The following is a 14,015-nucleotide window of genomic DNA, read 5'->3' as shown; positions in this document are numbered from 1 at the left end:
GAAGATTCTGATTAAAAAGTTTGATATTTTGGTGAAAATTTACAGAATTTTAATAATTTTTGTACAAAGGTTGAAATCTGAATTTATTCGTTGTTTGTTGTATACCCAGCTTGACTTTTGTATAAAAATAATAAACATTAAATAAACAAAAGGCAAATAGCAAAAACTGACCAAAATAACGCACTCCTATTATTTTGTGGACCACTGTACATACTTCCACAAATATATAGTAGATTTGCCTTGAAGCGCCATCTTGCGGTTCTTTAAATAAAAAATAGATATCAGAAATTAATTTTTCATATCACAAAACTCCGGAGCACAACTATTTATTACAAAAAAAAAACATTCCTAACACTTTAGTAAATATTAATCTGATTATGGACTTAATAATAATTAAAGATATTTTCTTTTAAAATTGCGCAGGCTCGAAATTGATTTTAGAGATATGGTCTAAAGGGATTTTTTTCTTAGAATTTCATGTAGAATCCGAATCTGATAGGAACGATGTCGAAAAAAAATTGACCCGCCCTAATGTACCTGTATTTACTCATATCGTTTCATCCATACTCGTACTTGTTTCACTCGATAACAATTTTCTCAACAAACCCGCACATTGGCAGCTACACAAACGCAAAAGATTGGAACACTTTTCGAAGCATAGTTTCTTCTACTCTTGACTTGACTATAACTGAAGCAGTTGAACACTTTAACAACTGTCTGCAACAAGCTGGAACTCGACCGCACCCCTACACAACAAAATTCTTACCCCAATGGTGGTAGTACACTCGTAATCCACAAGACTCAAGAAAAGGGTAAATAAACTCACTGAAGAACTTAAAGAGATTTTAGGCAACGAGCGTAACGCTCAAATTACACGAACATCCATTAAAAAGCTAAAACCCAAAAATGCACTGGCTACGACGTAATGGTTGGCCAATTAAAACAATTACCCCCCGACAGGCATCAAGTTTCTGATATACTTGTTTAACGCGGTTCTGTACATCGGTTTTATACCTCCTCAATGGAAAGTCACACAAGTTAAAATGAGCTATTAGCTTACTCCCCTTGGTCTCCAAACTCCTGGAAGGGCTTTTAGAAGAGGGCACAGCACTACGAACATACGGCGATTTCGTTTCTACAAAAAATATTGCCTTCTCATCGCCCTCTTCTTAGTGTTTGTGCGAAGAGGGCAAGGAGAAGGTTGCAATTGGTACCAACTTGTACCAATTTTTTGCATAGCGAACACTCCTAATGTAAATCGATGTTTTTGCAGGAAATATTAGTGGTGTGCTTTTAAACAGATAAAATAATAATAACATGCACGTGTGGTCAAAGGATTAAACTCTCATTTAAGACAAAGGTTTCAAATTTCCAAGCTCTAGTTATTAATAAATTCGGTTTGAACCATGCACTTTTTTTTGTAAATTTCGATGTGGGTTCTGCGCAAAGATACAGTGTATGTCGTAGCCGGAGTAATATGCACAATAAATGTTGTGTACTTTCACAGTAGAAAAGGGGCTTCCGCCCTCTTCTCCAGCAACACAGAAAGGAGAATTCTCATTAGTAAGGCTTATAATCCCTAGGCGCGGCCAAAGGCAGAAGCAAGTGCAACCAGGTGATGAACCTAACAAAATCATATTTTCAATGGCTTGGAAGACGCTGTTATTGAATTAACTGGATTGAGAACAAGTTCTCCGGGCATACAAAAATTATAGCTTGTGGCTCAACAATTCAACCAGAAGCTGACATATGTATGTAGATGCGTCCATGGTTACTCTGCCCGACAGCTCCGCATACATTTGTAAATCCATTGCCACAGCGAGCTCTTACTCCGCTGCTATAATTGCAAATGATTCTGATGCATAATTTTCCTCAAAATATGTAAAATCAACCTTTACAATAAACAAGCATATGATAGGTGTTTCTTTAATTCCTTCTCACTTTGTTTTCCTTCATACAGCTGACTTCGAAAAATAACTGATAACTGGCAGTGCAGCACATTTTTACACAAGGATTACAGCATGCCGATTTTTCGTTTTTCGTAACGTAGCTACGAATTGCGAATTACGAAAATTCGGGTTCTAGAATAAGGGTGTATGTCAAGTCAAAAAGACGTTGTATCGAATGTGGCCTTGTCACCTGTGACATCAACTGGTGTAATAAAAAATGTATATTATGCGGTAGCCTAGACCATGTATCTACTGAGAAGCTCGCCTGCACTGTGTGTGGGAGAGAAAGAACTACCTAAGAATCGTCAAAAACTTGTCCAGGCATGAAAAAATCAAAACCTATTTTTCTGACGATCGCAACTGAGGACACAGACTTTCCTTCGATTTCAGAAAACAATGATAATGAAAAAAAATAGTAAAACACAGTTCAATTGCATGGAAAATAATGTATATTTATAAAGCACCAGCAGAACGAGCAGCAAATGGGGCAATCAGGGTAAAACCCCCAGGGAATCTGTTCTAGATCAACCAGATATCTTAAACTGACAGTTACCGAAACGGAGAAATTTATTACTGAATTATTGTAGGGATATACAAAACATTAAACAAAAGCTTGGCCAAATATGATTCAGGAAGATTTGCATACGATATATATATATCCTCTGCAGACGAATCGTTCGTGTTGCCAATCGTTCGTGAAACAGAATAAAGCTCTAAACACATCGAAAACTACATCACCACACGACACGACATTAAGGTTTTATCTGCATAATCTAAACGTCTTGTCGACGGCGACATGACTTTTTTGAACGCGGCAGCGTCACATGAATTTGTTTGAGTTTGACATAAAAGAAGCGGAGAATCTTATCTGTCGCTAGAAAAATAGAAATAGATCCAATCTGGCCACAGCTACATTTTTGGCTAGTCGCAGAGTTGCCGTGTTGTCCCAAAATAATTATCTACATAAAGCGAAGCGCACATTAGCGCGATTCCATCGTTGCGAATACGTTGCGAATTCGGCTGTTAACTCCGAATCCGCAAACGTGCGCACACTTGAGCGATTTTTTCGCGTTGATTTCCGATGTACAATTCACTCAATTTTCCCTTTATTTCGTGTATTTTCGCACTCGGCGTGCCCAAATCGTACAAAATACTATTATTACGAACGTTTTTATTAAATTTGGAACATTACACGTTTTTTTTTCTTTGCCTTTATTGCTGTGACACCTTTCTTCTTCTTCTTTGACGCCTTCAAAACGCTGCAAGCCGCGGAGAGAGAGGAACTTTGAATGTTCGAAAAATTCGCAGCGACGGAATCGTGCAAGTGTGCGCTAGCGCATTAAAATGTATGGGTAGCATTGTTGTAATTTTTGGGCTTGCGGATTCGCAACGACAGAATCGCGCCAATGTGCGCTTCGCTTTAGAGTACGTGTTAAAATAATTTGACAGCTGTGGTCCGTAGCCCGTCGTTTCCAATGTGTTTCAAGCTTAAGGCTGTAAACCACAATATTTAATTTATCAGTACAGTTATTACGCAGTAGACTTATTCAAATGCAGAATAGTCAAGGTAAAAATTGGGTTAATCATATGTCTTACGGCCAAATGTAATTTTATTTATTTTTTTTATAAAAATCAAATCGGATATCGCTACTTGTGACAACAATGCTGACCGTTAGATAAGTAAACTAAATTGGCAGTGTGTGAACACCGAAATCCGAAAAAAAAAATTCTAATCGACTCAATTGAAATCCTGTATGAACACTGTACTAAATTTCCCTTATTAATGACACTTACCAAGCAAACAGCACTTGTTGGAAATACCAGTATATGCGTGCATGTCACATCTTGAGGTGTTGATAGCGGATTTTGCATTGAAATTTGCGAAAACCTTTCATCCGGTGTGAATTGATCAGGCATCACGCGTAGCTTAGAATCAGGCTCCAGTGTCACCAAGCACGCGCTGAGTATGCCTGGAGGATACATTAATGAGCACTGCTTGCAGATGTCCTTCAGTTGTTTGGAAGCCTTCTGCAGATTTTGTTTACTCAGCAACGAGCTCCAAGATTTTAGTTCGCTGTGTCCGATGCGTCCAATACGGCCGACCACCAACCGCCATGGATGCGCCGTCTGTGAGATTAATCCCATAATGAAATCCATCAACTTCTTTAGCCCCACTCGTCGCGCTGGTGCCTTTCGTCTTCGTGTACGATTTGGTACGTCGATATTGATTATAATCTTTTCGAACATTTCTCCACGATCATCGGTAACAGTGGCCAACAACCAACTCTGATCTTCGCTCAGACAATAGTTGCAATACATCACAGAATACTTTTGTTCATTCAGCGCACGCATGCTAGCGGACTGGCGTGAGAAATCCGTTTTGTCATTTTTTTCATGCATTGGAGCCAACACATAAGGTGGCGTATACATTTTGTATGGCTGCCGGTTCTTATCCTCTTTACTCTTTAGGAATGCTTCCATATTGGCGGCTGTGCCGAACCCGGTTAGACTCTTCACGGCCTGCGTGTGCACCAAATGGCGCCGGCATTGTGAGAAAATATTCAACGCCAAGCACCTGATTTCATCCGAGAAACGTTTACGCGATCGAGAACGTCCTAATTCGACTATTGATTCCAAGGAAATCATTTGGATGTTCATGTTAGCGCGAACAGAGTCTGGTATGGATTTTAATAGTTCTGCGTAGCAACGTAGCAAAGCAATACAAGCTAACCGCTCCAATTCGGGTGAATCCGAACCAAAAGTAAATGGCTCCACTATGTAAAGCACTATCGCCGGTGGATTTACGTCCTCCATTGTTTCGCCCATGCCCAATGGATCGCTAAGTACAATTGGTGGTTTTGCATCTGCTTTGATATCTGGCTTCATGTCAGTAGATTCTGGAGCATTTTGTTGTTGTTGCTGTTGTTGTTGCTGATGTTGCTGTTGTTCCACACCTTCCATTTTCGGTGAGTTATGCAATTTTTCTGCATCCACGCCTCCCATTCCACTAGTACCTGTGGGACTAGTTGTACCACGCTCACGTCCAGCTCCCGGTTGACAGCTATTGCTTTCTGGTGGATTTAGTAAAGTTTTGTCCCCGGGGATGCGGTTGAGGTACGGTACGATTTGATTATGAAATGCGCTCGCATAGAGTCGTATTTTCTCAGCTAATTGCGAATCATCTAACGTTCGCAGCCAATCATCTAAAGGTGTGCTAGTTGGTGTGTTATCTGTAGGCGCGCGAGGACCTACAGTCAGCAGGCCATCCCAGCCTCGAATAGGAGTATGACGACCCAACTTACACATTTCATAGGTCGAGCTCAATTCTCGAAAATATGTTCTCGTATTGTCCACCGCAAAGTCAGTTTCAGGACAGACCACCAAATAGACAATGTCGCGTGCATATGCATAGGGCTCTAGCAGAAACTTATCCCAGTAGTGGATAGCGAGTGGGGCTACCGAGACCCAGTCCTTGTCATGACCGACAATTACCGACGGTATAGGTTGTGGTTCACACTGACCAGAGGCACGCCCCGCTAATCGATGAAATTGGCGCCATGTTAGTGGTCCACTTACAGTGTAAGTAGCATCTTTACTACCGGCCGCGCTTCGCGACTTCGAATGGAATGCATTTTGCAACATGGGCTGCACGAAATTCATTGTACGCACTATCTCTTTGTTGCTGCGTGTGAAACCAACTGGAATGTACGGCCATTTGTGAACTGTTAGTCGGCTGCCAAACAAGTGCTTATAACGTCGTGTAGAGGCAGATCCCGCTGTATGGAAAGGAGATAGTTGTTGCTGGCCCCCAAATTCATTTACATCCATACGATTGCTCTCAAAAGCCAGTCTGGCTTGTTCTAAAGCAAGACATATTACATCGTTAGCGTCTACGAATTCTAGAACATTTGAGATCGCAGCTACAGATTGCGGCTGTCGGCTTTGTCTAGCTAACCGATGTCGGTGACGTTGCAACGCACGATGTATGGAACTGCTGGACGTTTGAATTATAGAGCACTGTTCCAGTAGCAAATCGAATATGACATGTGCGTTTTGGAGAGCATGCGCGTCTGGTTGCGCATGCTGCCCCTTTTCTGCTTGTGTAGGTACCAAAGGATTACCGCTCTTTATAGGCAATGAGGAGGCGCTCAAAGCTGAGCCTGATGGCGTTAATGCTGTTGCTAAGTTTGCTACGATGGAAGGCAATGATTGTTTTTTATTACGGCCGGGATCCTCGGCTACGCCTGTGATCTCCATTTCATCCTCGTAAAAGAGACCAGCTCTAAATGCAAGTCGTCTATTAACTACTGCACTGAAACCGCAGGTGCAATCTACAGGGTCGTCATCCACGTAGCCCGTAAAATGTTGATTACTGCCGGGTGTGGCCGATGAAGAAGATGAGCCTGACCCCGTGTGCCCAGATGTTCCTGGTAGAGACGCTGGTGAATCCAAAGCACTTCCGCAACCAAAAACACTCAACATGCGCATGTTTGCTCCACCCACACTGCTGCTGCCGCCACCACCGCTTGCACCTATACCAGCAGTACCAATACTACTGTTGCCATTCGCTGGCGGTGGCAACGGGTTGAAGCTTCCGCCCGGCAGCGGCACGTAAACACCAGAGTCTGCACCTCGTATGTTGCCTACTTTCTGGGAATCCGCATTGCACACACACACAGTGCTGCTGTCGAAGTTGTGGTCTCGGAATACATTTAACGCAGTATCATACAGCAAAATGTTGACGATTAGTGAACTCACTTCGGGCAACTCTCGAGCGGCGACCGCCCCTGTCGTTACGCTACCTGATACAAGATTACCGGCAGCGCTCATTGGTCTAGGAAGATGTGTTGAAGGCATTCCAACGCTTTGTGGAGTTCGCGGATGCTCTTGTGAATGATACTGTTTATTTAAATACGAAGAAGTTGAAGTGGCCGGACTAGCCACTGCCATTTCATAGGGTGGCGGCGGATGGCGCTGTGGCTGCATCATGGGGAACGGAACCACTGATGCAGGCGCTGGCGATATTGGCGACATGCCAACTCGTTGCATCATTTGCTGCATGCCTGCGCTGACGGACGTATTTGTGAGTGCCGCTTGCGGACAATTCAACTGGTTCAGCAATAAGTTATTGCCGCTGCTGCCGCCACCACCACCGCTGTTCAATGGCGTGGGCACGGTGTTGGTGTGCATTGGTGATGGGATGGGTCCCAAAGGTGTTCGCGGCTGCTGGAGAGGTGTGCGTGGCGCTGCTGTTAGCAGTTCATGTAACTGTTGATGTTGTTGTTGTAGTTGTTGCTGTTGTAATTGCTGTTGCTGCTGAGCCGCCGCCGCCTGAGCAGCCACTACCGCGCGAGATTTCTGCGTCGTCCAAGAGGGCTTGTAAGTGCAGTTGCTTGGCAACGACAGCAGTGGCAGCATCTGGCTCGGTAAATTCGTAAGGGGAGCGTACTTGGATGATCCCACGAATTTTGCACGTTTCGGCGGTCGGTAAACATAAGACCAGTCCTCGATTGGCTCCTCCACAGGACTGCCCAATTCAACAGAATATTCTTGTTTTACCTTAATGATACTTCCCATTCCCGTCTCCAAGTTAGCTGACATCGTAGTCGATGCAGTGATCACACTGAGATCCGTCATTTGGATATCCATTTGGCACGGACTGGAATTGGGATGGTGTTGCTCGTGCGAAGGAGGCGTAGGAAACATCTTTGTTAAATCCTCCGCTTGTATCATACTGGGGCCGCCGGTACCGCCACCATTGTTGCTACTACTATTTATCAAAGAGTTCGTGACATTGGTTGTATTACTGCAGTTTTGTAAAGCAGCAATAGCAACCGCACCGGCGGCAACCGCAACTGCAACTGCAGTGCTTCGTTTAAGGTCATCAATGGTAGTCGTAGAGGCGGTACCATTGGAAGGATTGTTCGAGTCGGGTGGGGTGTGTATTTGAACACTGCCGCAGTCGTCATTCGAGGTTTCGAACAGCTGCTCCAGGTCATTCATTGTGGGGTTTAAACCTTCAGCTGTGTAAAGGTTTCCACTGGCGCTGCTCTTACCCTCCTTACAGGGTGATGCTGTACCCTGCAGTGCATCCGTTGCTTGTATGTCCAGGCTTTGGAAGTAACCACTTGCACTACTGTTCCCATCAATGGTCGTACTGCTGCCATTGGCATTTGCCATATTGGCTCCATGGGCAGCTATTCCCACCAAGCCGCCACTTACAACTCCACCCATTGAGGTTGCATCCATTGTAGTACCGCCGAGCGGGTTCACGGAAGCGTCTATGGATAGTAGCTGTGAGCCGTACAATGAGCCTGGTGATGGCATCAGAGGCTTGGAGTGTGTATGACCTTCGTATAAATTTTTGGTGCACATGCTGCGACACGGTTTAGCCGCTTCATTTAGTTTGAACCGTTTCATTGGATGGTTCGCCCTGAAAGAGTGAAATTTAAATTTGAATACAGATGACAACACCAAAGAAAGTGATATTTGATGTATATATTTTTGAATGTGTATTTGAGACCTCACCGCTGGTGCCATATTAGTAAACATACGGCAAATTAAGACAATTCTCAAACACTGATTTTTACTTTCAGAGCCAAAAGATAGAAATCAACATAAGCTTAACTGCAAGTTCCCCTTATTAACTCTGAACTTGAGGTTATATTGGTTTACCAATTTCCCAAAATACTCACCATGCATTCTGAAACGTAAAGTCGTACAAAACATCAAATTTTGAGCAATCATCATTCGCGAAACTATCGATATCCTTTACTTTGATTTCAGGCATCTTAAAAGATTTCCAGTAATCATTGATCGCGTCTGCAGCTGAAATACCAGATGCCGCAGACACCATAGGGAGGCCGTTACGAGTACAAGCACCCGCCATGGATGTTGAACCATAATCTGGCTCAGTTTTAACTTGCTCACTGCTGAATAGTGGTAAAGACGTTTGCTGCAATTCAAATTTCTTGATTGTTATGCTGCCACATTGAGGGACAGCAGTCTCCGCGGATGAGCCCAGTATTTGTGCTTGTGGCCCTTGGTGTTGTTGCTGATGCTGTTGCTGGCTAGAAATAGTGGGTGTGTTGCGACCTACACTCGGCGGTTGTGGCACGCTGCCAGGGCCATTCGGTCCAAGGCCACCCATACCGCCGTTGCCACCCTCAACAGATGGCGGCGGCTCAACGCTTGGCATCGGCCGCACATACGGTGACGTTGTGATGCTTTTATTATCATGCTGGTCGGTGGGCGTAGGCGCCGGCGTGTTCTTGTCCAACAAATGATCTATGGGTGTTGATGGTTGTTGCAAATTCGAAACGGAAGGAGGTGCGCGTGGACTCATCGTCATTAGCTGTAAAAGTAGGTAATTAATTGGTAGTATGCATATTTTGTACGGAATTAAAGTTCACGACAACAAAAATAGAACCAGTATAAACCTCAAGCACTCACTTGATCAGCCGGTGGTACCGATGTAGGCTGTGATAGGGTGGAATTCGGATGTGGAGACTGTGCGGGTGTGCCCGGAGATCCCACTGATGGAACTGGCATCAAATCGCCAACTGAGTTACGCGAGTAAGTTGAAGCCCCACCATGAGGCGTATCGTGAGGAGTCATCGATGCAGGATTCAGAGTTCTAAAACAACAAATCAAACGATACAAAATTTTAAAGGTAAATCAAAAAGATGTTCAGTTCAAGTTATGTATTTATGTACACATGCAGTATATTGGTATGCGGGTATGCATTCTATCACCTTTTGCAACTGATTTGTATTTATAAATGTACATAAATATGCACGACAACTGCAGGAGATCTGTAGCCCAAAGTAAAATATGAAATTGTTGAATTTGAGAAGTTATTGTAAATAGGTACATCTGTCGCTAGCTTAGAATGAAAAGTTACTACATATGGCCACTTTTTACAAAAAGCTTACATTAAGATAAAGGAAATAATGAAAATTAAAAACATATCGTTTCTAAGGAGATCGAATTACTTATTTTGTTCCTGGCTTTTTCTATTCAGGGAAACTAAGATTAGCTACCCAGAAGATAAGTTTAGGTAGGCCTTCTTAAGTGAAGCCATTCTAAGAGGCCTACCCAAGAAGGGCTGAAAAAGTACTTCCTTGCATGCCTTTTAGAAGGGCTTATCCATTTACAATTTATGCGAATGCATAGCTTTATATTATTTAGCACTACAAATGAATTTTAATAAACATTTTTAGTTGCAATAACACAAATTTGATATAAACCTTAAGCAAATACTTCAAAGGTGTATGAATTTTATAAATTAAAGAAGCAACTTTAAAATATCTCCTCCAAAAGGCCTTCTGAAGCACGTCCTATAAAAGCCCTTCTGGAAGGCCTTCTATGGGTAGCGAAAGAGGAAGGCCTTCAATCTGTGCCACTCCATACAAAAAAGAAAGGAGAAAGGAATGTAGAGTGGAAGGCCTCTTGATTCTCAGGAAGGCCTTTCGGAAGGGCTTTTAACTCCTGAAATTATCTACTGGGTAGTCTAGAAATCCTTCGTTCTCCTATTGTGCTTTTCAGCCAGGTTTTTACTCTACGAAGTGTATTAAACGATCGCTCAATAGTCGCTGTTACGCATATTTGTCGCTAGTCGAAATTTATTTGCTTCTTTAAATAGATCTACAACTTCAAAATCAAGATCAAAGATTTGTTCAAAATGTTTCACGTTCTTTTGTACTGTTCACTGCTGGAGCTGGAGTATTTTTTATTGGAAAAGTGTAGTTGTAAAGAGACCGTTGGTTATTTTCATTGGCCGATAAGGGGGTTTCTTCTGTTTTTTTGTTTACTCTCCAAATTTGGTAGAGAAATTTCCAGTCCCAGGTCGGCTGCAATCATACGAGATTTCTTAATTAACTCCGTAGTGACTATAATATGTTCCCAAATACTATTGATTTCTCTCTGCCGAAAGATAAGTTTAAGTTGGTATTGAATGAATAAGTTTAGCTAGTTGCTAAATATATAGTTCTTTTTTAATTGTAAATAGTCTATAAGAAAACTGTTATATGTATATCGTGCCCTAACCGCCAAAATAACGTAAGCGACATTTTTTTCAAAATTTTCTTTTTGATGCAGAAATATTCCTAGAGCATTTAGATGCATTTCTGCGTCAAAAAGATAATTTTGAAAAAAATGTCGCTTACGTTATTTTGGCGGTTAGGGCTCAATATTTTCTAGACTGTAACTCATTAAATAAATAAATAAATAAATATATAAATAAATAAACATAGAATATACGGTAGCCATAAACATTTGCTATGTTTTATTTTGTCAAACTGGTATTGCAGTCTACTACTCTTGGCTCAGTTTTTTTTTAAGGTTTTTATAATTATTGGTAAGTTATGTTTTTTTTCGTGACTTTAGTGAAATTAAAAAAAAAGAATACTAATTCCCTCAAAAAATTCATGGATATGAAAAATATAAGCTGTAGATACAGTGGCAAAAATATAAATAGGGAAGAAACAAAGTTTCTTAAAATTTTTGAGCTTTTTAATTTGATATCTTAGAAACCTTCCGAGTGTTCAGTCTTGTAGCCCATTCAATTCAAAATGCAAATTCTAAGTAGCTAGTACTTACCGTTGATTTTTGGTAATTTTTGTAATTTTCTCCATATAAAAAAAATGTTTGAACATTTTGTATGGAAGAAAACGCGCGAACAAAAAAATTACCAAAACTTGACGGTAAGTCCAAGCTGCTTCTAACTTATACTTTCAATTGAATGGGCATACTCAAAACAATTCTAAAAAATCTGTTTAAACTTTTTAAAATTTTTATTTGATAAAATTAAAAGTTTTGAAATTTTTATTTACGTGGTTTTTATTAGATAGTCTATAGCTATATCTTCATAATAAAATAATAAAAAATGTTTAAACAAAGAAAAGTAGCCAAAACTTGACAAAGTGTCTCTTCCCAACACATATTCTCACCACCGTATTATTATGTGTATAAATTTTTCCGATCATTTTGAAGTTTATTTTCTTTGTTTTAAATAAAACTGTATTAAAAGATGTATTTATTCTAAAAACAAATCTGTATGTTCGGATTCGATGCATTACAAATATCCCGATTTTTGTCCACAGAAATCTGCTCACCGTAGGTGTACAGTATATAGTGAAAAATTAGAATAAATAATCGCGCGATGTTTTTAATAGTTTTATATATAAAACAAGTAATTTTTAAGCAAAAACCGAAACCGATTTCAATTTTCATTTAAGAGTAGCGTTAATTTCTTCATGATCCAATGATCGGATCTAAATAAAATTAGTACAACCTGTTAAAACAAGTAATTTTTACAGGGTTTCGGAGGGGAGCAGAGCAAAGGATTTTGGCTGGAGCGGAGCTGGAGCAAAGAGCTACAAAATTTTATTTGCCCCTTAGCTCCTTAAAGAAAATTAAATTTACTTAAATTTTTATTTTCGCCACTGAAAACAACCATGTTAAACAAATTTTCATTCTATATTTTGACTTGGAAATACTGTTCATTGCACAATGCCCAGCAGTCAGGGATAGTTTCGGACCGAAAGTTCGGCCTGGTCTCGGTATTCGGCTGATTTTTTATCTTCACCTTCAGCCTTCGACAATTCACAAGGTGTTGTATTTGCCACGAAGTTACATTATTTTACGACAGTTGTTAAAATTTTGTTGTTGTTTCGCATCTCCACATAACACTTTTGAAAATATAAGCACTCTACATATAATTGCGCTTTGCTGTGATTTTGTAGAAACATGGGCGCTATCTGGAAGTTTTTCAACAGAAAGAAGTCAATTGCGATTTGCAATGTGTGTCAGAAAGAGCATTCCCTGAGAAGTGAAGCATCAAAGAAACAAGCTTGAAGAAGCATTTGCATCCTTCACAATAACAATTGTTTGAATTAATTTGGTCGAATACATGGCCGCCCTCCTAATTAAAGCTTAGAAATATAGCCCTTTCAAACCCATTTCGATCCATGCCCATTATTTAATAATTAATCCAACTTATTGACTATTTTGAATGTAACTTTTTGAACACGTGGCAAGCCTATTCAAACATTCAAAAAGTTCAAACTAAAGATTTCTTAACATTATTTGGTTTGACTATAGTATTTTAAATTTCATGTACTTTTTGTATAAGTTAATTGGATCAGACCTTTCAAGCAGGTGGCAGCCCTCTTCAAAAGTATTTTCAAGCTTAATCCTTGCTAACTCTCCTTCTTCGGCCATTGCGATACATATATAATAGAATATAGTGGAATTTGACTTTTCGAACATGTGGCAACTCCGCAAAGTTTAGTTCAGAAACAAACAAATTTTCAAACCCCCTTCGATTGATAACCACATTTTAATAATTAATTTAACTTATTAAAAAATTTGAATTCAACTTTTTAAACAGGTGGTAACACTCTTCCAACATCTCAAAAATATTCTTTGCGTTCAAACTAAAGATTTCTTTTTATTCCTTCGTTTGACATCCATATTTTAATATTTCATATAACTTGTGTATAAGTAAACTAGATTCGACATTTCAAGCAGATTGCAACCCTGTTCAAAATACTATTACTTTCTGAAATCCCTTACGTTTGGCATCCATATGGTAATGCATGCAAATTTCTCATACCTAATTGAATTTGGTTATTTAAACAGGTGGAAATCCTCGTATACTTCAGTTAAGAAACAAAGCTTTTCAAAACTAAATATTTCTATTGATACCCATTTTGTGGTAATTGATTTATTTTTTAAATAATTTGAATATAATTTTTTAAAAGGTGACAATTCTTTTCAAAAAAATAAAACCTTATTTCACATCTGCAGTCCAAGCCTTTTAATATGACATCTCACTTTGTTACGAAATAAAAAAACCACAGACTAATTATTTTTGAAACGCAAAACTTAATTTTAATGTTCGGCTTCGGCTTCGGTCGGACACTAGTCAGGGATAATTGCCACGTCAATTTGAACGGTGATGAAAAACAATGACTTTCCAACTTGCAACGATATGTACGTCAACTTTGTCGATAGTTCGGTCTCGTAAAATTTTACGTATCCGGAAACGAACGGAAAACGACT

At 40.1% G+C, this 14,015-nt stretch overlaps 1 protein-coding gene across 2 annotated transcripts in view; it reads right to left on the bottom strand.

Annotated features, from left to right (window-relative positions):
* The window catches only part of skd (mediator complex subunit skuld), a 78,812-nt gene that overhangs the window by 8,580 nt on the left and 56,217 nt on the right, over positions 1 to 14,015 (bottom strand). Inside the window, exons 6-9 of one of the 2 annotated variants that reach the window (XM_017632871.1) lie at positions 9,402 to 9,585; positions 8,645 to 9,303; positions 7,226 to 8,382; positions 3,744 to 4,885 (exon numbers count right to left, since the gene is read on the bottom strand). In XM_017632871.1, coding sequence (XP_017488360.1) covers positions 3,744 to 4,885; positions 7,226 to 8,382; positions 8,645 to 9,303; positions 9,402 to 9,585 — 3,142 coding nt within the window. Of the gene's footprint in view, positions 1 to 3,743; positions 8,383 to 8,644; positions 9,304 to 9,401; positions 9,586 to 14,015 lie in introns of both variants that reach the window. The other variant, XM_017632865.1, reaches the window with a different exon arrangement.

This window comes from Rhagoletis zephyria, unplaced genomic scaffold (assembly GCF_001687245.7).
Source record: "Rhagoletis zephyria isolate East Lansing unplaced genomic scaffold, Rhagoletis_zephyria_1.1 Rzeph_scaffold_00101, whole genome shotgun sequence".
NCBI classification, from domain to species: domain Eukaryota; kingdom Metazoa; phylum Arthropoda; class Insecta; order Diptera; family Tephritidae; genus Rhagoletis; species Rhagoletis zephyria.
This window is presented reverse-complemented; position numbering and strand designations above follow the sequence as displayed.